Source organism: Pteropus medius, unplaced genomic scaffold, assembly GCF_902729225.1.
Source record: "Pteropus medius unplaced genomic scaffold, Ma_sr-lr_union100, whole genome shotgun sequence".
NCBI classification, from domain to species: domain Eukaryota; kingdom Metazoa; phylum Chordata; class Mammalia; order Chiroptera; family Pteropodidae; genus Pteropus; species Pteropus medius.
The window spans coordinates 21,652,523-21,676,515 of record NW_024349801.1 but is presented as its reverse complement, the minus strand read 5'-3'; the positions used below and the strand labels follow the sequence as shown (position 1 = coordinate 21,676,515).

General features: G+C 36.8%; 1 protein-coding gene across 5 annotated transcripts in view; it reads right to left on the bottom strand.

The window, feature by feature from the left end:
* Nucleotides 1–23,993, bottom strand: part of ATP8B4 (ATPase phospholipid transporting 8B4 (putative)) — a 192,893-nt gene that overhangs the window by 105,244 nt on the left and 63,656 nt on the right. For 4 of the 5 annotated variants that reach the window (XM_039889078.1, XM_039889077.1, XM_039889079.1 and 1 more), the window contains 2 exons: nucleotides 7,534–7,606; nucleotides 662–732 (listed from right to left, as the gene is read on the bottom strand). In XM_039889078.1, coding sequence (XP_039745012.1) covers nucleotides 662–732; nucleotides 7,534–7,606 — 144 coding nt within the window. Of the gene's footprint in view, nucleotides 1–661; nucleotides 733–7,533; nucleotides 7,607–10,888; nucleotides 14,432–23,993 lie in introns of those variants that run through there. The other variant, XM_039889081.1, reaches the window with a different exon arrangement.

Below are 23,993 nucleotides of genomic sequence, written 5' to 3'. Positions count from 1 at the left end.
TTACTCAGTCTAGAACTTGATTTCTTCAGGACTTATATAGTACCTACTTCAGGATTAAAAAGATAAAACTCATCTAAAAAACATTTATGATATCTTTAAAATGTAATTATTCAATAAATGTTTTTGTGCCAGACAAATAAATTGAATCCACTGAAACAGAATTACTTTATGGTATATAACTAAATTCTAAATTAACATCAACGTCAAAATTGCATCATACTCCATTTCTCTCTTATCTCTCAGTGTCTTCATTTGACCCACTTCCAAAAGGTTGCCTTCTAAAATAACATTGATCCTTCTTTCCTCAGTTGATCTTGATTACTACTCTTCTTATTTTCCTTAAACAATTACTTGAAATTAAAAACAAATGAACCAACCCAAAAAATAACCCTTCTAAAAAATCTCAGTAAAATCCTTGGGTAAAATTATCTATCTATACATGTCTGGCTCACTGTTTCCGGAAAAAAAAAAAATAAGAGAAAAAAATAATTTTCAAAAATCTGCAAAATAACTAATAAATGGACCTCACAATGTAGACTCCTATTTCTTTAAAGAAAATAAAATGAAGAATAAGGTTTAATATTTAAGTCCTGTTCCTAAAGGTATGACTTTTAAATAAATTTAAAACAACCTAATTAATATTCTAATGTTAGTAACTTACCCATCAAGCTCAGCAGTTTCAATATAACAGAGGCCATGTGGCTCACTGCTTGATAGAAGAAGCAGATCAGCCTATTTTGAATAATCAAGATAAAGAATACTTGAGAAGGGAAGGTTGGTTGAAAGTCTATGTTGCATCATCTCCTCCACTACTAATGAGCCGGGAGAGCCTTAGGGAAAAAGCAAAAGAGGTGAAATCCTGTTCCACCTCTTTGTCATATGCCCTGAATCAAACCTTCCTTCTACTTACCTGTTCCTCTTTTCCATACCTTCACCATCAGAGTATAAGCACGGGCAGGGGGTATCATAAAAAATAAATTTACTTATTTTACAAGAAATATCCTAAAAAATTCTATTTCCTTACTTTGACTATTACTAATAGAAAATATAAAATGTTCCCAAATAAATAAGATAAATAGGAATATGTATAATCACATACTTTAATTCCTTTGTATTATAAGTTAAGAGCAGGGGGCAGGCAAAGAAGATGGGAAAAGAGAAGTGAAGTAGGAGGAAGTTGGAAATGAGAAAAAAATAAGAGAAACAAGAAAATTTTAAAAGAGAGAAGTTAAAAGAAAAACATAATAAAATTAAATTTAGAAAAAAAGATGGGGGGTGTAAGGAAGAGGAAAGAGAAAATAAAGCAGGGTTAAGCGAGATGGCAAGATAGAATAGGAAATGTGGTAAAAGACAGTGGAAAACATTCGGAGACTGAGTAGTTGGTTTCTCACAGAGCTAAATCATCCTATGTAGCTATTCATTTGAGCTTTGGAAATGACCCAGCACAATTCAGTTTTAGAATTCTGGCAACTTTCTGTATCAGAAAGCTATTTATTTTATTTCAAATTTCAAATTTTATTTTAAAATAAGGATTTTTGCTTCCACATCTTGGCTATTGTAAATAATGCTGCAATGAACATAGGCGTGCATATATCTTTCAAATTAGTGTTTTCATTTTCTTCAGATAAATGTCCAGAAGTAGAATTGCTAACCCATTGATAGATGAATGGATAAAGAAGATGTGGTACACACACACACACACACACACACACACACACACACACACACACACAAAGAGTAGAATATTATTCAGCAATAAAAAAAAAAAAGAAAGGCTCTGGTCAAGATGGCAAAGTAGGTAAACATTGTGCTTGCCTCCTCTCACAACCACATCAAAATTACAACTAAACTACAGAACAGGCATCATTGGGAGTCCCCTGAAGTCTAACTGAAGAAAAGACCTATAAATGGGGACACACAGAAGAGGCCACCTTGAGTCTGGTGGGAGGGGCAGAGATGCAGAATGGGCTAGTCCCACACCTGCATGTGGCAGTTCAGAATCAGGAGGGATATCTTAGCTGCAAAGGTTAACACAGTAGAAGCAAGTGGTCTCAACCCCTCACCAGCCTCCTCAGCTCAGGGTTCCATTGCCAAGAAGAGAAGTCCGTACAACTTCTGGCTGTGAAACCCAGCAGAGATTGTGGCTGAATGAGATGGAGGGCAGCTGGAGTTGCAGACATTTCTCTTGAGGGGCCCACATGAGAACTTAGTAATGGACTCACTTACTCTGAGCTCTAGCACTGGGACAGTAGTTTGAAAGGCACCAGGGACATATGGGGACAAACTGAATTTTCTGGCTTCAGGGCAAGAGCTAGAGGGGCCACTTTCACCCAGACAGAAGTACTGGCAGAAGCCATTGTTCCTTTGTTGAACCCTCCCCTCTCTCAGCGTGCAGAAGCAGGCAGCCTCCACATCTCAGTCTCCATCAACTTGCCTAACGCTGGTCACGCAGCCCTGACGATTTCCTGAGACCCTGCCCCATCCAACTTGTGGATCCACCAAAGCCATTTCCACTGGCTTTTTTATAAAAGTGGCTCATCTTGCTCATACTAAAGACTCTCCTAAAATCTCTCAAAGGTTCACAAAACCCAAACAAGCAGCATCTGGCCTCAGTCTGCCGTGAACCTCTTGCTAGGCAGCCCCAAGCCCAGCACTAGCAGCAGCCTGCCTCTATTTGCAGCTTGCCTTTCGGGGCACCACCAAGCCCAATGCACGTGGCGGCCATCTGCGGATTGCTTGGTGACTCTTGCCAGATGTCCCTGGGCAGTGCACAGCTGTGGCTGAACTCAGTCTGCAGAGGAGCCCCTCCCAGCAAGCCCCAAAGCTGGCACTCCTAGTGGCTGGCTTCGGACCTAGCCGGAGCACCACCCAAGGCTGCATCCGAAGATGACACACCCTAAGAGCAGACTGGGCAGGCACTAGAGCCCTGCTAAAGCGAATCCTTCTCTGTAGGGTCAGTCCCTCACCAGCGAGTTCTCACAACAAATCAGCTCGATGCTCAACCCCTCCCACTGACATGCAAATAGCAACCAAGCTTTAACCACAACAAGAAGGCACACACAACCCATACAAGGGACAAACCTAGAGCATCCATCTCAGGTGACCAGGAAGACTACACCACTGGGCCACACGGGACATCTACTACATAAGGCCATTCTAATAAGAGTGGGAGACATAGGAGCCCTACCTAATACATAGTAACAAACACAGGAAGATAGCCAAAATGCAGAGACAAAGAAACATGTCATAAATGAAAGAACAGAACAAAGCTCCAGAAAAAAAAAAGAAACTAAACAAAATGGAGACAAGCAATCTCCAGATCTCCAGAGTTCAAAACACTTCTTATAAGGATATGCTCAATGAACTTAGGGGAAGAATGGAGGAACTCAGTGAGAACTTTAACAAAGAGATAGAAAACATAAAAACAAAAAGAGAAAACATAAAAAAGAACCAGCTAAAAGGGTTCATCAACACCAAACCAGTATTATAAAAAAAAAAAAATTAGAGAAACTTCATGAAGGAGGAGGAGGAGGAGGAAGAAGAAGAAGAAGAAAAAGGAGAAAACAATTAAAAATATGAATAATAAAATGTCAATAACTACATATTTATCAGCAATTGCTTTGAATGTGAATGGATTGAATGCTCCAATCTAAACAGGGTGACTGAATGGATAAGAAAACAAGACCCTTACATATGCTGCCTACCAGAGACTCACTTCAGATCGAAAGACACACATAGACTGGGGTGAAGGGATGGAAAAAGATATTTCATGAAAATGGAAACAAACAAACAAACAAACAAAGCTGAGTAGCAATACTCATACCGGAAAAAATAGACTTGAAAACAAAGGCTGTAACAAGAGACAAAGGAGGACCCAGTAATTCTACTCTGGGAATTTGTCTGAACAAATCCAAAACACTACTTCTAAGCTACATGTGCATCCATATATTCATTGCAGCATTATTTACAATAGCCAAGATATGGAGGCAACCTGGGTGTCCATCAAAGAACGAATGGATAAAGAAGAGGTGGCACATATATACAATCAAATATTACTCAGCCATAAAAAAGAATGAAATTTTGCCTTCTACAACAACATGAATGGACCTAGAGGGTATTGTGCTGAGTAGAGTAAGTCAAACAGAGAAAGACAAATACCATATGATTTCATTTATATGTGGAATCTAAAGGAAAAAAAAATAAACAAAACAGAAACAAACGCATAGATATGGAGAACATTTTGATGGTTGCCAGATGAGAGGGGGGATGGGGAGGTAGTGAAAAAGGGGAAGGGATTAAGAAGTAAAAATTGGTAGTTACAAAATAGTCATGAAGATACAAAGTATAGCATAGGCAATACAGTCAATAATATTGTAATAACTATGTATGCTGTCAGATGGGTACTAGATTTATCAGGATGATCAGTTTGTAAGTTATATAAATATCTAATCACTATATAGTACACCTGAAACTAATATATATTGTATGTCAACTATACTTTAATAAAAATAAATAATAATAAGTAAGAGAAGGGGTTTTATGAAATTCTGAAGGATTTGAATGTCTAAAAAGAATTGACTAAAATTTTAGCAATTTATTTTGACATATTAGCCTAACAATTTTCTAGCTATACCTAATGTACAATTGACATTCCAAATCTGTGCAATTTTCTTAATTTTGTTTTTAAAAATATTAGAATTGTGCCATTCTAAAGTTTTAAAGGTTAAATTTAAAAACAATCCACTTCTTTCATTGTTTCAAGCTTTTAATTTTCCATCTCAAAATAAATGGGATGTGTGTGTTGTCTAAATTGTGAGGTTAAGAAGTTTTAAAAGAAAAGCAGCTCTAGGTATAAACAGGCATCTTTCTCTATATTTCATAACTATTTTCAATCACAGATGATAAGGATTAGAAAATTTTAGATTTTGTTTAAAATTATTCTTTTAAGCTCAGGGAAGAAAGGCACAGACCCAAAGAGCATGAAGTTCTATTGCTATCATATTCATTGAAATTTAAATATGAGAAACAAGACCAAGGTGAATTTTCAAAAACATTTTTTTCCATTTAAAATCAGGATGGGTCATGTGGGCTCAAGAGTGGCATACACTCTTCACATGTTCTCTCTATAGTGGGTATGCTTTAGTTACACTGTGACGAATCAGAAAACAACTTCTGCCTCTACAGCTTCTGTGACTCTTTTCATCCATAGATGAGAAAGAGCCTTGATAAAGCAAACTAATTTATTTTTTAGGAAAGAGAAAGCATGATTTTTGGAACTCAAAGGTGGGCCAGGCAAACAGTCATTAACGCCCACCAGAACTATCTTCCTTAGACCCCCATTTGTACTTTCTTCCTCAATTATTGGTGCTTTCTCACATGCTTTGCCAGGAGAGGCTCCAGCTGTGGCTCCCAAGAATGAAGTAGTGTTTTCTAACACAAGGCCCCTTACCACACCTTGCACAGCTGCCTCATGGAAATCTGAAACAAATACTTCAATCAGAGGAAAATTGAAAAGAATCTGCTAAACTTCTCTGAGTACTCACAGCCAACAACATTGCCCTCATAGATTTATTAGGCGCCATTAATGTTTGTTGAATTAAAGAATAAATGAAGCAAAACCTCAAGTGATAACACCTAAAAGCTGTACAATTCTTTAAGGGTTTACAAAACACTTTTGCATAATTGTGTCACTATTTTCTCAACAAACCTGTGAGGGGGATAATACTATTCCCATGGTATGGATTATAATCCTGAAAAGGTCATCTCTGGCCCCACAAGCACTAGACGAACTAAATTAACCCATGTAAAGTTTATAATCTTTAAAAAGTCATAGAGAGAGCTTCATCACATCTAAGTGAGGAACCCAAGGCTCTAAGAGATTTAACACCTTATACATAGCCACACAGAGCTTAAAGGGCAGAGCTGGAACTAGAATTCAAAGCTCTGATCCCCAAATATACACTCTTTCCTCTGGTTGGCTGCAAAATCACTGAAATACAATTCTAAATCACAGAAAGCATTTTGCTATGTTTCATTTTGCTTTGTTGGTGTTTAAAAACCAAACTACAACAGTGAAAGAATATTAGGATAGTGGTCCCATAACCTGGAGGAAAAATAAATTTGTAGAATTCATTAGAACACCATATTTTGTAGAATTCATTAGAACACCTTTTATTTTGTTAAGCCATTCTAACATATAGAGTTCTTTACCTTCCTTATCACCTACAATATTATCTTTTTTTTAATTTTTTTGTAGTTCAAAAATAAAAATCCAAAGTAGCTCATGCAGTATGAATATACTTAGGGGAAAATATGCTGACATGGACAAAAATCAGAATAAAGTTCTAAAAATGAAAATGTATAAGATTACAGATAATATTTTTATTTAAAATTTAAATTTCATATCCAACAAACACATATTGAGTACTAATATGTACTAGATATATCATTATTTTCATTTTAAATTTATTTGAGAAGACTAAGAAAAAGATGGTGAAAAAAGAAGAAAAAGAATGGAAGAGAATAACAATGGATATTGTATCATATACTCACAAATAGGCCCTTTCTTTGATTTAAAAAAAATTCTTACCCCTAAATTTCATCCCCACAAATTAATAATTTTTTATAAACAGAACACTGGCCATTTACTTTTTTTCATGTAGAAAACAGTGTTTTGTATCTCTATACTTTAGCAAGAAGTTTTTGATTCAATACAGCTCAAATAGATGTTTTTAAAAGTTTTCTTTTTCTGAAATTTTCCAACTTTCTACTGTCCCACATATTTTTTAAATGAAGATTTATTTACAGATATTAGAGTGAAACAAATAACTCTGACTTGAAGCTATGAAACTTAAAATAACAAAGAGGACAATTAGACCACAAAACGGCCTCTCTGGAAGGATACCTTAGAAAGGTACTGATAAAGACTTGATGAGATGCTCTCCTGGGTCAAGAGAGGTTCAAATCTAATCCTTGTCAGGACAGGAGTTTAGGTCAAATTAATCTTTCTGGTTCTTTACTATACAAAGCAAAACCTCATAAGTAGCATTTTGTTAATTCAAAACAATCAATAGAAATTTTCTGATTGTTTCTGATTCAGAGAAGGGTATACATTTTCCTCTAGCTGATCTTTTCTTCAAATACCCTGCAAATTAACAGTATTAATTCCATTATTAAGGAAAAGTATTCAAATTATATGAGAACAAACTTTTTAGAGTACTCTGTAGCATTGTAAAAGCTCTTATTTACATCAAACCTTGGTAAACCTTTTATATCTATTAATTTAAAAATATCCCAATGAAGATAGACAAGGTGATAATCACTCAGCTTTATCTGAGTTGCCATGTTATTGAAAGTAATTAATTAATATGTATTTTGAAACATTTATAATTGAGTTTTTTACAAATACATCCTGGCATTTCTCTTCAATTATTCTGAATTAGTATAGATTTACTAAATTTTCCACTGTAAATACTACAGTACATATGCTATTTTAATCTGAGATAAATTCGTTAAACAATACTAAATACTCACTGCAACGAATTGGTTATTTTCTAATTTAATGATGTCTCCCACTTTGACATTCATCCATTTTTCATTCTGTAGTCTAAGAACAAAAACAAAATTAATTTTTTTAGGAACAGAGAAGAATCAAGGGAATATATTCACAATGGACCATCACACGACAAAAGAGGCAGATAAGACTTTTCTAGAACATTAAACTCAAAGGACCTTACAAAATCTTTTACCTGAGTGATGTGAGAACAAAGGCCCAGAGAAGCCAAGTAATTTGACCAAGGATACCCAGTGAGTTAGCAGTACCCCTGGGGCTAAACTCATGATGGCTAACTCTTAGCCATGTGCTCTTTCCACCACCCCATGGTATCACCTTTAGAGAGTAGCTATTAACTCTCACTTACATTTCCTTGACCAGAACATTAAAAAGGGGAAAGGGATGGAATACATTCAGTCACTGACATTCTTTTTGAACTCTATTATTCATAAATGTAAAAACATCACTGCCATTATCTCAGAAGTCTGTTTAACTGAAGGCAAGATGTGAAAGAGGAGACAGAGGCAAGGGAGAGTGGTTCGGGGCAATAGCTAAAATGCAAGTAAAAGGAAACGGATAAATTTTGGAAAGGGCAAGAACAATGGGCAATAAAAGAAGCCTTGGAAGATTTAATGAGAAAGACCACCTACAAATCATCCATGGCCCTGTGGTTAAGGACAAACTTGGTGGTGTTCTAATGGCTAGGATCAATAGCTCAGAATTGGGAACAACACAGCCAAGACGCTGCACTGCTCTCATGTATATATTGGAGCCCTGAGTCTATACTTCACAAAGGGATTTATAATGAAAAGCTTATTGTATCTAGTTGGTTGGGCCCCAATGACAAGTTAGGCAGACAGGCCATCTGGAAACAGACCACCTGTGGCAGTATGCTAATCATCTCTTCTGATATTCTCTAAACCAGCTTTGTTTTCCAAGTTGGAAACCTTCGTCACACTTCTTTCTCAGTGATTCCCTTTTAGGAGAGAAGGCTGGATGAGTAGGGCAGGTCCCCCAACAAGTTAAGGTGGGCAGGTTAATTTCATTATGCAGTTTTTAAAAACAACCTAATTTACTTGTTTTATAGGCTGGAAAACAGTTTTAAATATTTATACAACTGTGAAATATGCCTCACACTATCAACCCTGCTGGGTCATTTGGCTTAAACACTCAAAAAATTTTTCTTTAATATGAATCCAAGTACATGTTGTTCTGGAAAGTTTTCAACTGCAGCATTTTCATCTCTAGCCAGAACTCAATCATTTTTCCCAAGCCATACTTTTCTGCACTTTCTCTAGTTCAATGACAACAGGAGAACCCAGGAAGCGTTCTAAATTTCACTTTATTTATATTTACAGGTATGGTTTATGTGCTGGTTTATTTCTCCTGATGATAACTCCTTCAGAGCCTTAGTGACATTTCTCAGGGGACAGTACCTCAGATAAAAGCTGATGTGACTAGAATGAGATGGAGACCGTGTCATTACTCACGGAAATTGCACTGCTACTGAATTGCCCTGAAGTCTCTATGGAAAGTGCATCTGTTTCAGGAAGAAGCCGAAATGATATTAAGCTTCATTTCCAAACTTTTCTTCCTACTACCTGTACACTATAAGCTCCAAATGAAAATCAACCAAAGTAAAAAGGAAATACAGATTTCAAAATGCACATTTGACAGTTAAGTTTGTACAGATAAGTGGCAATAGCCACTCTTTGGTAAGAAACCTAAATTTTCTTATTTAAATTCTCCCTAATCTGTTTTTCTCCAGTTCAGTATCATGATATTTCCCCCTGTAAAACCAAAGCATTTGGAAAGATGTTTTTAAAGGTGTGACTGTATCCATGTGAATTACTTGAATTAACGGCTACACTTGAAAAAATACCACAACAAAATCTCTTTAAGAAAAACATTGGCAAACCCCCAGAGCATGCAAAGAATCCTGATATGGAACAATCTGATATTGTAAACATGAAGTCTTTTTGGAATCATACAGAAGAGTGATAAAGCAGAGCAAAATACCTTTCTTCATGCCAAATCCTCATGCCCATTCCTCTCCTACCCGCCTGCCTCTCTACCTGTATTTTAACCTCTACTTTTTAACTTGTCAAATATTTCCCAAAGCAGAAAGCCACAAAATAAGTCATTTGACCATGCTTTGCTAAGATCTATTAATCCACTCATGTCATTCAAGAGGCCAAGAAAGCAGAAGATTCCTATAATCATATATAAGCACAAGCTCCCTTACTTTATCTCACTCTAGTCCTCTTTCTTTTTCTCTCTTGCCACCTGCCTGCTTTCTTCCCAAAACATATACCTAGCAGTCTCTCCAAGCTCCTCTTCCCAAAAGGCCCTTTTGTTATTCTAGACACCTTCCAATATCTGCCCTGTCCTTGATCACCTATCCCTCTCCACCTACTACAGTGGAAAGTTCTCCCTAAAAAGAAACACTCCAAACATTTTGACTCCAAAGTCTTATGACTAACAATATTTGAGGTCTTAAAAACCTTCTGGTATGTGCATGTACAAATTCCACAGGACCCAATATCACCTCTGTGGGCTATGGGCTGTGGAAAACCTTCGCAAGGCAACAATGAGGCTGACACAAAATTTTTCTGAGCATGAAGCAAAATATTGTTATGAAGGTACACAACCATGGGAGAAACTTCCTCAAAAGAAATATTATTCAAAGCTTATTAGCAATCTGGCAGGAAACAGCAAGCGGTACTCCCTAGATGTCGACTCTGACCCTAGCCCTATTTAACTACTTCATCAGTAACCTATATAACAGATACATCTGTTAGAATTTAGGGCAGCATCCTATTAAGAAGAAAGCATAACCATAACAAAGTAAAATTACAATTAAAAAAAAAATCATCTTATGTCTTGAAGAAGTAACCAGAAATTGAATGAAGAATAAAAGGAAGCAGTACAAAATAGATTATTTAAAAGAGGAGAAAGGAATGTTCTACAGATGTAATTAGAGTTTTAAAGAAAAGGGGCCTGGAGATATTGGTAAATCAAAGAGGGTTAAAATCCTTATTTGAATTGAATATAGATCTGTAGAACAATCAATGTGTATAACACAATCAGAAGAGGGTTTTTTTTTAACTGTTATTTCTATTCTGTCTTACCAGGTAATGATAGCTGCAGTTAACTAGAAGTTCAGAAATATATCTCAGTGAGCACTAAGGGTCATAGCTAAGAAGTAGCCAAACTTACCGAACAAATATTAACTGATCAGAACCTGCAAATGCATTTAAATCACTGTATTTTAAATTCCATCCTTTTCTCATTCTACCCACTACCACCGCCACTGACAACACATAAAAGACATACCAGCAGGACTGGAGGGGCAGACAGGAAGATTTGTTTTAAAGCTCATCTTCAAAATATCTCTAGACTTCTTCTAAGATTTTAGTTTGTATAGTGATTGCATTTTGTCATCATCCTAAAACAAGGAAAACAGGCACTGCCTGGCTCTCCATGTGTGGTGCAGCTGTTCTTAGAGCTCATGTTCGAAGCAAGCTTGCATCATAGCTCTGCGAGGGGAACACAGGACGGCCTCGTGGGCTGTGGCAATGACATGTAGGTCCACAGACTTGGCACAAACTTTGCTTTTACCTTTGTCAAGGAAAGCCCTTCTGCTCTAGTAGAGGAATTGTGATATATGAATACTCTGAAAGCAAGTTAATTTGTTTAATTTCACTGAATCAAGAAATCAAAGACTTGAAAATATGTTTATTTTATTTCAGCTTTTGAAATGAACACAATTTAATTAATGCTTCTTTGGACCAGGGTTTTCAAAAATAGATGGGGTAAAGTCAATTGCTAAATACTATGCCAAAACTCAAGAAAAGGACTCATACAATTTAAATTCCAAAGACACCATAAAACATATGGAGTTTAATTGCCATAAAATAGTGACTAGAATGACTAAGAGAAAATAATTCCTTAAAATACACCCATTAACTACAGGCATACCTCAGAGATGTTGCAAGTTCAGTTCCAGACCACCTCAATAAAGTGAGTAGCACAATAAAATGAGTCGTAACCTTTTTGCTGGTGGCAGGTCTTGCCCTCAATTTGTAAAAAAAAATGCAATATCTGTGAAGTGCAATAAAATGAGGTATGCCTGCATAATATCTACTCTCAGAACATCAGAGAATCTGAGTTCTAAGGTTGTGAAAGATAGCAACTGCATCTAATAATTGTTGATAATTGGTTTGAAACTGTTTCTTCATGGTGAGATCTTAAAAGCTGCTAGGCTTTGCTGAGAACCCTCTTGAGAAAATGCAAGTCTGAGAGTGAGACAGCACCTACCAAGCTCCATGGCACTGAACGATTGGCTGCCGAGGATAGAAATCAAGCATTTACCTTAAGCAAAATGCCAAGCCCATTGCTAGACCTTTAAGGGACGGAAGGAGGAGCTCTTCAATGGGCCCCTCAAGGCTCCTGTCATCCTTTCTAAACTCTAATGTTTCTGATTGCCCATTAGCAACATAGATTCCTGAAAAGAGGATTTCTTCAAAAGCCACAGAAGACATGTTGGGGTTCCAGAAGGAGAAGATAATAAAGAAGATCGATATTATGGACCTCACTCAATAAACCAATCAATTCACACACAACGATCATGCTTTCTTCTTTAATCTCAAGTCCCTGTCAGACCTATAACAGACAAGAGTATTTTGCTCATACAGACATTGTTTTATTCACCATTGTAACCTCAAGACCTAAAATAATGCCAAGTTCATAGTAGGCACTCAATAAATATCCGTTGAATAAAAGGTAAGTAATTAATGAGTATAAAATAATTATTTCCAAAAACATTTGTTGAATGATACCATTTCCCTGAATATCTAATAAAAATTATAGCAACCAACATTTTTTAGTGCTTCCTGTATTCTAGGGTTGTGCTGATCCCTTCATGCATAGGATTGCCAAATAAAATAAGTGATATTCAATTAAATTTGAATTTTAGATAAACAACAAATAATTTTTAGTATATGTCTCATGCTGTATTGGGGTATACTTATACTAAAAAAAATTATCACTGTTGATGTGAATTTCAATTTAACTGGACATCCTATATTTTATTTGCTACATCTGACAACACTATTCATGCATTTTATGTCATTTAATCCTACAACGACCCTATAAGATAGCCATAAGCTGTTACTCCCATTTTATAGAATAGAAAACTGAAGTTCTGAGAAATTGAGATCTTTGGCCTATTGTGCAACATCTGTCAAAAATGTAAATACCTACACACTTTGATGTAAATATTCTATTTTAAAAAACTGATCACATAAGTGCTCAAAGATGGATTACAAAATGTTTATTGCAGTATTATATGTAATAGCCATTTATTAGAAACCAACAATGCCCACAAATAAAGATTAGATCGACATACCATGGCAAACCTATTTAATCGCTCATATAACAAATGGACTATAATGCAGCCACTAAAAAAAAATAAGATAGGTCTATATGTGCTGATATAAAATAATATAAAATATTCTCTAAGCTACATTATTAGTTTAAAACAGACACATGCAGAACACTGCATGTGCATGGTAAAATCCTAACAGTATTTTGAAGCAAAGATATATATACATGTATCTCTGTTCCTACACTGATAGAAAATATCTTGAAAGACACATGAGAAACTGTTCAGTGATTGCCACAAGAGAAGGAAAATAAAGTGGGATGGAAAGGAGACTTCGTTTTATTGCATACTGTTTTGTACTGTTTGAATTATATTCAATACATGAATTGTTGGCCTTATATGTAGATATTTTAAAGGCCAATTGAGGAGGAAAAATAGAAGAAAAGAAAACTCTTCCCAGGTCACATTAAGTTGCAGAGCTGGGGCTAGAACCTGAGTTCACAAAGCCCATGTTTTTAATACATTTATATTTATTCTTCTCTTGTAGTTATTTTCTATGATACTTACATATTGCCTATCTAGAAAAAGAATGGACCCTAAGGACTTGAAAGGATTTGATCACAGCAATCGTGCACACTCCCACTGTTTAAAAACTGGGATCCAAAGACAGCTTGCAATCATGGTCCCATGACACAAATGTTCAGTGGACAGCAGCAGTTTCTGGTTCTTTTCAATCCCACCGCTGTCAGAGCCACACTAGAGTTAGACACAGCTTGGCCTTAATCCTCTAACAACAGACTGGTGAACAGAATCTCATTACATTGAGAATAGCATAATACTCATATCTTTGGAATCTATTTATCTTGAAGAATGCAGATGTTTTCCTCTTTTTTCCTCCCTTCTTATTAACACAATGCTTATGCTGAGGCAGAAACACAGGGGAGGTCTGTGGTCGGCTGCTAAAGATGCTCTCACACCAATTTTGCCAGGGGGAAAGGGTGGGAAGAAGGGGAGATGGTAGAAGATGTAGTCCTACAGCATGAATAGCTTAGTTTAACATTTTGCTGAGAAAAAGTAATCGATCTTAGAGATATCTTGCTCAACATATAAATCCCTATAGATCCTGTTGTGAATTATTAGAATGCAAAACACATACATAATGTAGCCTTCCCATTTTTAAAACAGAATGATCAATTTACTTACTAAATTTTACCTGAACTAAATAAGCCTACTGAGAGTTGCACAGAAAATGCATTCTCTTTCTTCATTTTCCTAAACTGAAACCCTTCTCCTGAATCGGTCTCTTAAGATCTTTTGTCTTCTGTAAATTCTTAGTAGGATTCCATTAATAAATGGCTAATAGAGGATGAGGCCAAAGGAAATCAGAAGAAAAATATTTCAAAGGAAGTCTATTACACCTGCTCTCATATGAATGCTGAAGGAAACATCTTAGATGTGACTGTGGAGAAACAGAGTTATTAAAGTCTCAGTTGGATTCCTAAGCAGCAGTTTCAGAAGGAGATCTGTATGCAGGAAGTTTACTGGCAACTTCTCTTAAAATTAGCACCTGTAGGGGAGTGAAGGCAGCACATTTGGGCTGTTAATGCAGTCACAACAAAGGCTCAACCAACCTCATGGGGAGCAACCGCATGGAGCCGAACCAGGACTTCAGAGTTGGATCAAGGAGGCCAGACCGGATACCTTGGCATTGTTCATCCATTGGATGCAGTCTGAACCCAGCAAGGAGGGGTGACCTTGAGCAAAACAACTCTCCTCAGCCAAGGGCAATTCTCAGAGAGGGCTGACATTGGAGGGTTGTATGTAGGCAGCACTCTTGGTAGCCCGGGAAGTACATCTGCAGTATGGAAGCAGGTGTGGGCCGCACAGCTGAGCATCCTCTACAAACTAAGAGCCCACTTCCCAATTTTGCTGTCGACATATTCATGTCATTAAAATATTCTTTTTTAAATCTAAGCTTTTTCACCTTTCTCTAGTTCCAATTTCAATTCTATAAAGTCAATATGAGCAACTGCCATGAGTCTTTGTGCTCCTCCCCTCCACCTTAATACTTTTGGAGGAAAATCTGCAAAACTTTGTGTCATCCAATTTACTCTTTTTTCTAGATTAGTAAATGAAGTTAGAAGATAATTTTTAGTACTTTCCATTAAAAAAATATTCTATAGATAACTACTGACTATTGAAATGTTCTAAGAATAATGTCTGCAGGAAAAAAAGTAACTGTTTTTGAGATATTCCTTATATAAAGAACATATTTTGAGGAAAAAAATCTACAAGCAATCACGTTAGCCAGAGTAGATCGACCATTCCCTTTATCTAAGTTGCCTCACTTTATTTTGAGAAATCAGAAAATATGCTCTTACCCAGCTCAGTAGTGAATAATAATTTCTGTTTTTGAAAAATACCCTAAGAGAATACAGCTCCCAATGAAACAGGATAAAACCTGAATATCTTGGTTCCAGGACATAGGCTTATATTGTGTTTTCCCATTGCCTCTAGTGGGAATATGTCTGGACTACATAATAATAATAAATGTATTATTAATAAATTTTTCTATATAGGTCCAGGTTATGAGAGAACTAAATGTCTGTTAAGCCAGAAAAAAAATATTAGTCGCTTAACGTGCCAAGTAATGATACATGTCATACAAACATAGACAAAGCAAATGTGTCTCTCAGTTGTGTGATCTGGTTTACTCTGGTTAGAGAACCTGGTTTTCTGGAAATAGCATTCCTGCTTTTGGAGTACAAAGTACAGCTGTATGATATCACTGGAAGATCATGAGTTTATTTATTTACTAGATTTGTAGTCATTTTAAGTCTTAAACACTTTTTAAGAAAAATTTAAAATATTACTTTAAAGTAGGTTGTAATGTTTATCATTTTGAGTCCTTCTGAAATAGGACAACATGTAGGTAGACTTCTTAATTAGATCATCACCCACTGGCATGCAAAGTACCCTTCATTAATGAATTCAAGACCATACACATAAAATAAACATTCTGAGCCAGGCACTGGGCTTAGTGGTAGAGCTACAAGTGGAGTTAGATACATACTTTGATTATCAAGGAATCTAGAAAATAGTGCAAAAACAGAAATCTGTTTCTTAAATAACCCCAATTGAATCATCTTTGCCTTCTGATACCTGGAGCATGTGGATGTTCTTCCAGTCAGCAAAGAATACCTGCACTTCAGGAGAATGACCTCAGTATTAGATTGTTTGCCATACAGCTGTCATCAAAAGCCCAGTGAGAAAACTGATAGAGCAGAGAAATTGTCTAATAAAGGATATATTAACTTTCATTCCTCAAGATATTCCCTGCTTTGTCCCCTTATACAATGAGCTCATCAGAAAACTATATGCCTGGACTATATTACTCTGGTCCCTCTAGACTTTACTTCTCAGAATCATGACAACATCACACCAACACATTTCAATCAGGATTTACTTGTGGTCATGAGTAAACTCTCTCTGCTTTCTGAGGTTTCAATCATTATGTCATTCATATTTCTTTCAAAACCAGTATAAATCTTATTGCTCACAATTACTAGAATACTGCCTTTCAATGAGCCATCAATTTTGTACCCTAGACACTTTCATTATGAGTATAAACAAAGTTCAAGGTAATATTTCAGATTAATGAATGACAAATCCTAATGGATTGCTTAAACAAAAATTGAGTAAATTTATGGTAAAGACTCTGTCCTTTGAGGATAACATTGAAGGGACAATCTCAATACAATCTTGATACAAAATACTGTTCAGAATAGACCAGAATAGACCTTTTTAAGAATCCTTACATTCTTAAAGAATCCTGAATTCCTGTATATGACAAAAATGATGCCACACAATAGAAAAAGTCCATGTCATTAGAATCAGAAAACATGGAGTTGGGTCCAGGTTCACCCCAACATCCATGTGACTTGGGCAAGAAGTTGACCAAAATTGGAAATCTCTACTATGACCTGCATTAATTGACTTATGCCAACCCCTCAGAATACCTCTTTATTCATAACACTGATGTATTTAAAATGGTATAAACCCACCTGACATTTAAACACCTATCATGACATCTGTGAGTATCTTATAAGATCAATTTATGAAAGCATTTTGTAAACTATTTTTATTATTATAAAGCACCCTTAATATAAGGATAGTACATTCTTATTTTTTATTTCAAGTCTTCGAAGTGCTATCTATGTTCAATATCTCCACTTCCTGATTGTCCATGCTTTGTCCAATCAGGATTTTGTCTTCATCCCTCCAACTGCAACTTCTCTTCATCTTGCTAAATCCAAGTATCAGTTCTCAGTTTTCACTTTACTCAGCACTGTTAGCTACTCCTGCTTTCTTCAAACATTTTGTTTGTTTGTTTTAAATCTAGAGCACCATATCCTCTTGGTTTTCTTCTTACTCCATTGATCAGTCCTTCTCAAATCCTTAGCCAGCCCTTTCCCTTCTTCCCATCTTCAAACCTTGGAATGACTCAGAGCTCCTCTCTTCACTGTCTAGAAGCTAGACTCCCACCCTAGGTGGCCAGATAATTTTCGAATATATGTCTTCGGGCCCAACATCTCCCCTAAATTTCAACTGCTTATCCTACATCTCTACAGAATGATTAATATTGTAATAGAACTCTAGTCTCCCAGTTAGGGGAAAACAAACAAACACCACAGTAATATGCTCCTTCCCTATTTTCCCATCTTGGAACCTCAGCCAAGAACCATTCTCATTTCTCTCTTCACAAACACCCAATATGGCAGCACTCCTGTTGACTCTACCTTCAAAATGCATTTCAAACTTTGGGTATTAAATGATATTAAAGGAGTTCTGCTACTTTATTGGTATAGTAATAGTATCATGACTGAATATATTTTAAGTTTCTTTTCTGTTCAAAACACTAAAGTTTCTACTGATAATGTTATATGATATATATAATTTGCTTTTAAAATACCCCAGACAATAAAAAGTGAGGATGGATGTAACGATATCAGGAATTTGATGGTGGCTGCAGCTGGGTAATGCATAAATAAAAGTTCATTGCACTATTTTATTCTCATATGTTTGAAAACCTTTAATAAGATATATTCCTGCTTTTTATCTTCTACATTACGACCATCAAATATATGGCATCATCATCTCACCTGGACAAAAGTAGGAAATATAATTTGTCATTCTATTTCTGTTCTTGCCTCTCTACTTTCCACTGTCCACATAGCAGCCAGGGAAATCTTTTTTGTCATTCTATGTCATTCTCTGTCTTAAAACCCTCTAATAGCTTTTCAATTAGTATAAAATTGGAATTCCCCACCATGACCTACAAGAATTGGCTCTTTCCCCCTCAGAACTCCTCTTACCACAATGCTCTAGCCACAGTCAACATCTTACTGTAAAGTTTATTTCTACTTTGAGGCTTTTACACTTATTGTACCTTTTATCCAAGATCCGGGCATGATTAGCTCCTTTTAACTTAAATCTCATCTCTTCAAGGGGCCTTCTCTGTCTGCCCTATTCAAAGTAATCACCCCACCTTCCACCCTATTACTTCCTAATTTATTATTTGATTTTATTTCTTTGTTGCACTTATAACTACCTTAAATCATATTATTTATTTTTATTCTGTTTATTGTCTGTTTTCCCCACTAGATAGTAGGCTCCTTAGGGTGGAGATTTGTCTGTCTTGCTTATTTCTGTATCCCTAGTATTTAAGACAGTGTCTAGCACATATTAGAGGCAGCAATACATATTTGTTGATTGAACAAATCTTTGAATGGACTAATTATTTACATGGTCATTCATGATGTATGGCTAACATACATCATGAATTTAGCTCTTCGGCTGAAGTGAGTAATAATTCCGCATAACTACACCTGCTAGAAAGGCCCTAAGTATGAAAGAGGGTAAAAATAGAATAAATGATTGCAGGGCAAATCATAATAGTTGAGAAAATAAAAGCCTTATTCATTTTCCTCAAAGTGTGTACCGATGACTTACAATTTCATTTGACTATAAGGCAAGATGCATATCTACAGAGACACTGACGTTTTTCATGTCTTTAAATTCTCAGCTTCTTCATTATGACCTGTGTCCTGAATGGATGTTGCTGGTTGAAAGAGTACGTGGTTTCTGCTGAACTCAACAAACATTTAGCTCTTACTACATATCAGGCAGGGAGCCAAGCTCTAGAGATAAACACAGTATGGTTCCTGGCCTAAAGAGGCTCACGGTCGAGGGGGAGACCTAAAATGGACTATTAAAATGCAATGCTTAGCTCTAGCCTGGTTAAAATGTATATGTTTGCCTCCAGCTGGACTTTCTGTATTGCCTGGCTAACAAACCCTGTTAATCCAGCTTACCTCATCTGGTTACTTTGCCCCTTACCAGGCATTTCTATTTGGACACATTTTCCTCCTTCACACTGCTAAATTTAAGGCTTTCTAGCTATCAGGGGGTTTCAGGCATTATTGTTTTATTTGTAATCTGCAAATATATATCTAAATATGTGTATAAGCAATCTTCTCTCTCCTAAATTTCTTTCCAATCACAAAAGCCACTATTGAGAATTGTATTTTTGACATGGTTAATTGGGAGATTTCATGCCAGAGTTGGTGGCCAATAATTAGGTATCCTTTGAGTAGAACTTATATTAATTCAACATTATCAGTACCAGATTTGAAACTGAACATCAACAAATCTGCATGCCAGTTCTGAGCATTTATGCTATGTTCCTTTGCATATTTATTTGCATAAGCTCTGCTATAATCTCTATTTTTTTAGACACCTAACATCCTAAAATGTTCTCTACTTTTAAGTGCTTATATTGAATATTGTTTTCCTATCATATTTTACATCTTGACTCTAGTGTTCTTTTTCTTTATCTGTAGAAGAAGAGTGAGAAATGAGATACAGAAAAAGGAAAATTTGGAATACAGGGGAAAGGGAAGAATCTGAAGATATTTGCCAATTCAGAATGAAAGGGTATTGCTGATGGTCTATATGTAAGAAAAAGTGACAGTGTCTCTGTGTCTTGGCTCTCACAAAACTTAAGTCCAAAAGCAAAAAAAAAAAAAAGAGAGAAAGAGAGAGACTGTGGAACTACCTTCTATAACAAAAGAAAAAGATCAAGTGAAAAAGAGAAAGCCCAAGAAAGAAAATGGGACATATGCTAAGCCATAGTTCTCAATGTAAAAAGTGATGCTGTAGTACATTATTTACTTGGTAGAGAGCAAATAAAGGAAGTCATGTTCCTTTTCCTATTTATTTTTTTTTCTTGCTGGAAAATTAGGCTCTGTTATTTTAAAGAATATTAACCTATTTCTATTACCCAAGTTTCAGAAATAAATATTAAGTGAAAGAAGGCAAATTTCCATTAAAATCATGTGCCAAATAACTTAACTTATGGTACATATTTGTGACCCCAAAACCTATTTCTAATAAAGCAAGTGTTGGCAGAGCTGAGTCCTCCAGGGGGTTAAATCTAATTGGTCCAACCCCAGCTGATAAAGACAGTAAACAGATTGCATGATAGAGGTCAGTAATTTCCAACAGATAACTAATAACTGAGTCTAGAAAGGAAAAAAAAAAAGACAAAAAACCGGCTCTCTCCTTTTGGCAGAAAGCATTACTTTTTTACAATTTAAAACTATTTACAATTCATATGGTTTCCAGACCCTCTCTCCAGAAGTGAGGGCACAGTTCCCTGCCTGGGTCTCTCGGCTCTCCACATGTGATCTCTCAGGCAACCAGCCACATGAACATTAGATTTGAAAATAAGTCTTAAATTTAGCAGTGTGAAGGGGGAAAATGTATCCAAATAGAAATGCCTGGCAAGGGGCAAAGCAACCAGCTGAGGTAAGCTAAGAGGGTTTGTTAGCCAGGCAATACAGAAAGTCCAGCTGGAGGCAAACATCTGATGCAGACACAAGGAAAGCCCATCTCTGCCTCTCTGTCCAAGTGTCTAAGCCTGCCCAGAATCCAGCATTTTTGTTTTTCTGACATGCTGCAACCAGGGGCAGCTGTGAAAGAAACAGTAGGCATTGCTTTAAATATTAACTTGAGCTCTGCTAATTCAGAAATGAAGCATAGATAGACATAATTCTCTCCCTTTCTTTAAATGTCAGACCTCATCCCATGCACATTAAGGTGCAGCAATGTCAAGAGACAACCAGTAACATAGAGTGTTTGGATTAAAAATGGGTTTGTTATCCAAAGACCCCACAGCAAACACAGTCTCAAGTGGCAATGTAAGATGTGGACACCTCCATTTGCCCCATATTAGTTGTAGGGAAGAAAGATGAAAGGGAAAGTACGTAAAGGTATTCTGTTCTTGCCTCAAAATGATTCATTTAATTCATTTAATTATTGATCATCGTCTGCATGCAGGACACTGTTCCATTAGGCGATGGGAATACAGAAATTGTTTCAGCCTCTAGTAACTGACAGTAGCATAAGGACAAACAAGTACAGCAATAGATAACCACCCTCCCTGTATGTATCCTTCCCATTGTTTTTTTTTTTCTCCCTCATGCATCGGGCATGAGCTTTTGCAAAGGTGAATTCTTCCATGTATTTCTTCTATCTTTAGAAAAGAAACACCCAGACTCAATGTGGTCTTCAAGGCCCTGCAAGGCCAGTCCTCTGTTTCATCAGCCTCCTCTCACACTACTCTTCTTTTAGTTTTACTCTCTGTGCTTCTGCCAGTCAGTCCCTCATAATCCCTTGTCTTCTCGCCATCCACAGAGCCTTTGTACATGCTATTCCCTCTGTTTCTAATTGTCTTTTCCATTCCATCACCCTCCCTTGCCTAAATCTCTCTCTCTCTCTTGCAAACGTGCGCACACACGCACACACACACACACACACACACACACACACGCACACAAATAAATGGAAGGTAGGGGGACCATTAAGACACTATGTACTATGACAGAGATGAGACCAGCACAGGATTTGTGGAAGGATCTGCTCAGGACATTAACTCTAACAGCTCCATGCCCTGAATTGTCTCCTGACACTTTTGCTACAATTTCTTCCAACTGGAATACAGTATCCTCATTGTTGGAAGGTACTCTGGTTAAAGTTCCTCTCTTCTTTCTCTAATCTATTTTGTAACTTATTTGCTTGTATCCAATTCTCCTCTTTCACCATCATCATCATTATCATTATTATTGCCATTGTTTCCACCCTTAAATGTCTAACCTCCCATTTTCTATTAACTCTCTTTATCTTGTAGAGTCTCTGACTTCCCTTCTTTGTCACCATTGTGACAAAGCTCAAGAGGGTCACAGAACCACAGTATTTAAGGGCTAGGAGGGACCTTGAAATATCTGGCCCAATGTTACTCAAACTTCAGAGTGCATAAAAATTTCATTGAATGATTATAATAGAGTCTTAACCCTTATCCAGAGATTTTGATTCTGGAGGTCTGGGAAAGGGCTCACAGATCTGCACCCCACGTGATCAGGACCCAGGCAGTCCTCAGACAACTTTTGGAGAAGCACTGTACAAATCAGTGGTGTTCATGTGTGCCCCTCAGGGGTCGCCACAGAGGATGAAAGCATGGCCGAGGGCATCTGCTCTAGGCCTCCCACTCCAGTTTCATCCTGAGCAGCAACACTTGTATCTGTAATATATATTGAGCTTCCATATAATATTATATTTAGACGGGGTGTGCTGATTAAGAAGAGTTTGAAAATCACTAGTATCCAACCCCTTTGTTTTATAGCTGAGAAAACTGAGGTCCTTGGATCTCAGTCACACAGCCAGTTAGTGACAGAGCTGAGACCAGACCTCAGCCTCCTGATACCAGGCTGGTGGGCTTCCCCAATACCCTCCTGCCTCATGGAGTAGAAAAGACGACAGATGACAGTCTATAATGAGCAACTTGTATATGAAGACAGCAATCATGTTTGGGCCACATGATTATCAGAGCACATACCTGGAGATGTAGGGAAGAGATGGGGAGAGGATGAATTTGTGCTACTTCATCAGTCCATAGTTTTCATCCAGCATGTTCTTAGCTTCCCTTTACAATAAACCTATGAAGAGCTAATTATCCTTTATGTCATGGCTCCTTTCCTAATCCTCTTCTGATCTCCCCTCCTTCTCACCTCACCATTCAATTAGCTCTTCAATGACTGTTCTTTGCTGGGGGCCGATCATTCCATAAGTTATTCTGAGACAATGACAGCCCTGTACTAGCCTCCCAAAACTTTCATTAGGGTCCTCCCATGTGTGTGCTCCCAGAGAACCTCGGGCTTCCTTTTATCATGGCACTTATTGCTATAAAATAGTCTGTTTATTTGTCCATCTCTTCACCTGGATTCTAGGCTCTTTGAGGGAAAGAACATAGATCTTAATCATCCCTGTATCCTTAGTATCTAGTATAGTGGCTGGTACAGAGGAATGTTACATAAATGTGGGTTTGTAATGACAGATGGACAAGTGGTAAACATGAAACCTGCCACTGCTCTCAATGCCTATATAAAACTTCTACTTCATGTTCCTGATGAAGCCCTACCATGTGTGATTGACAGACAGAGCAAATTAGATTATCTGAATGAAATTCATCCCCTGTTGCCAACATAGCCCCTTCGGTCTTCACTGCTGTCATGCGTTCTCCTCCATGAAATCCTTTCTAATCTTAATTCCATTTCTCAATACTTCACTTTTCTTCTTTCGCCCTGAAACTGCCCCATACTGGGCTTAACACTGGACATTAGTCAAATTTAAAATCCACTAAGTATTTATTTTGAACAAATGTGCATTTCTTTTCTAAAGCTTACAGAAAGCATATTTTATTGCACATATATTCTCCATTTAAAAATGCTATCAGTTTTCTTCACGTCTTCAAAAATCTATTCTTTCTCCATCATTAGAGTCCATATTCTTCCTTCTGCAATGTTTAGCATCACAATCCCAATTATCCTTTCCCTTTCTCTCTTATCTCTAGTAACCAGTCCTCAATGTCATTGCCAATGTTTTCTTTCCATGTTTTGCTGACAATATTACTCTTACAAGCCCCAAATTTCTCTGGTG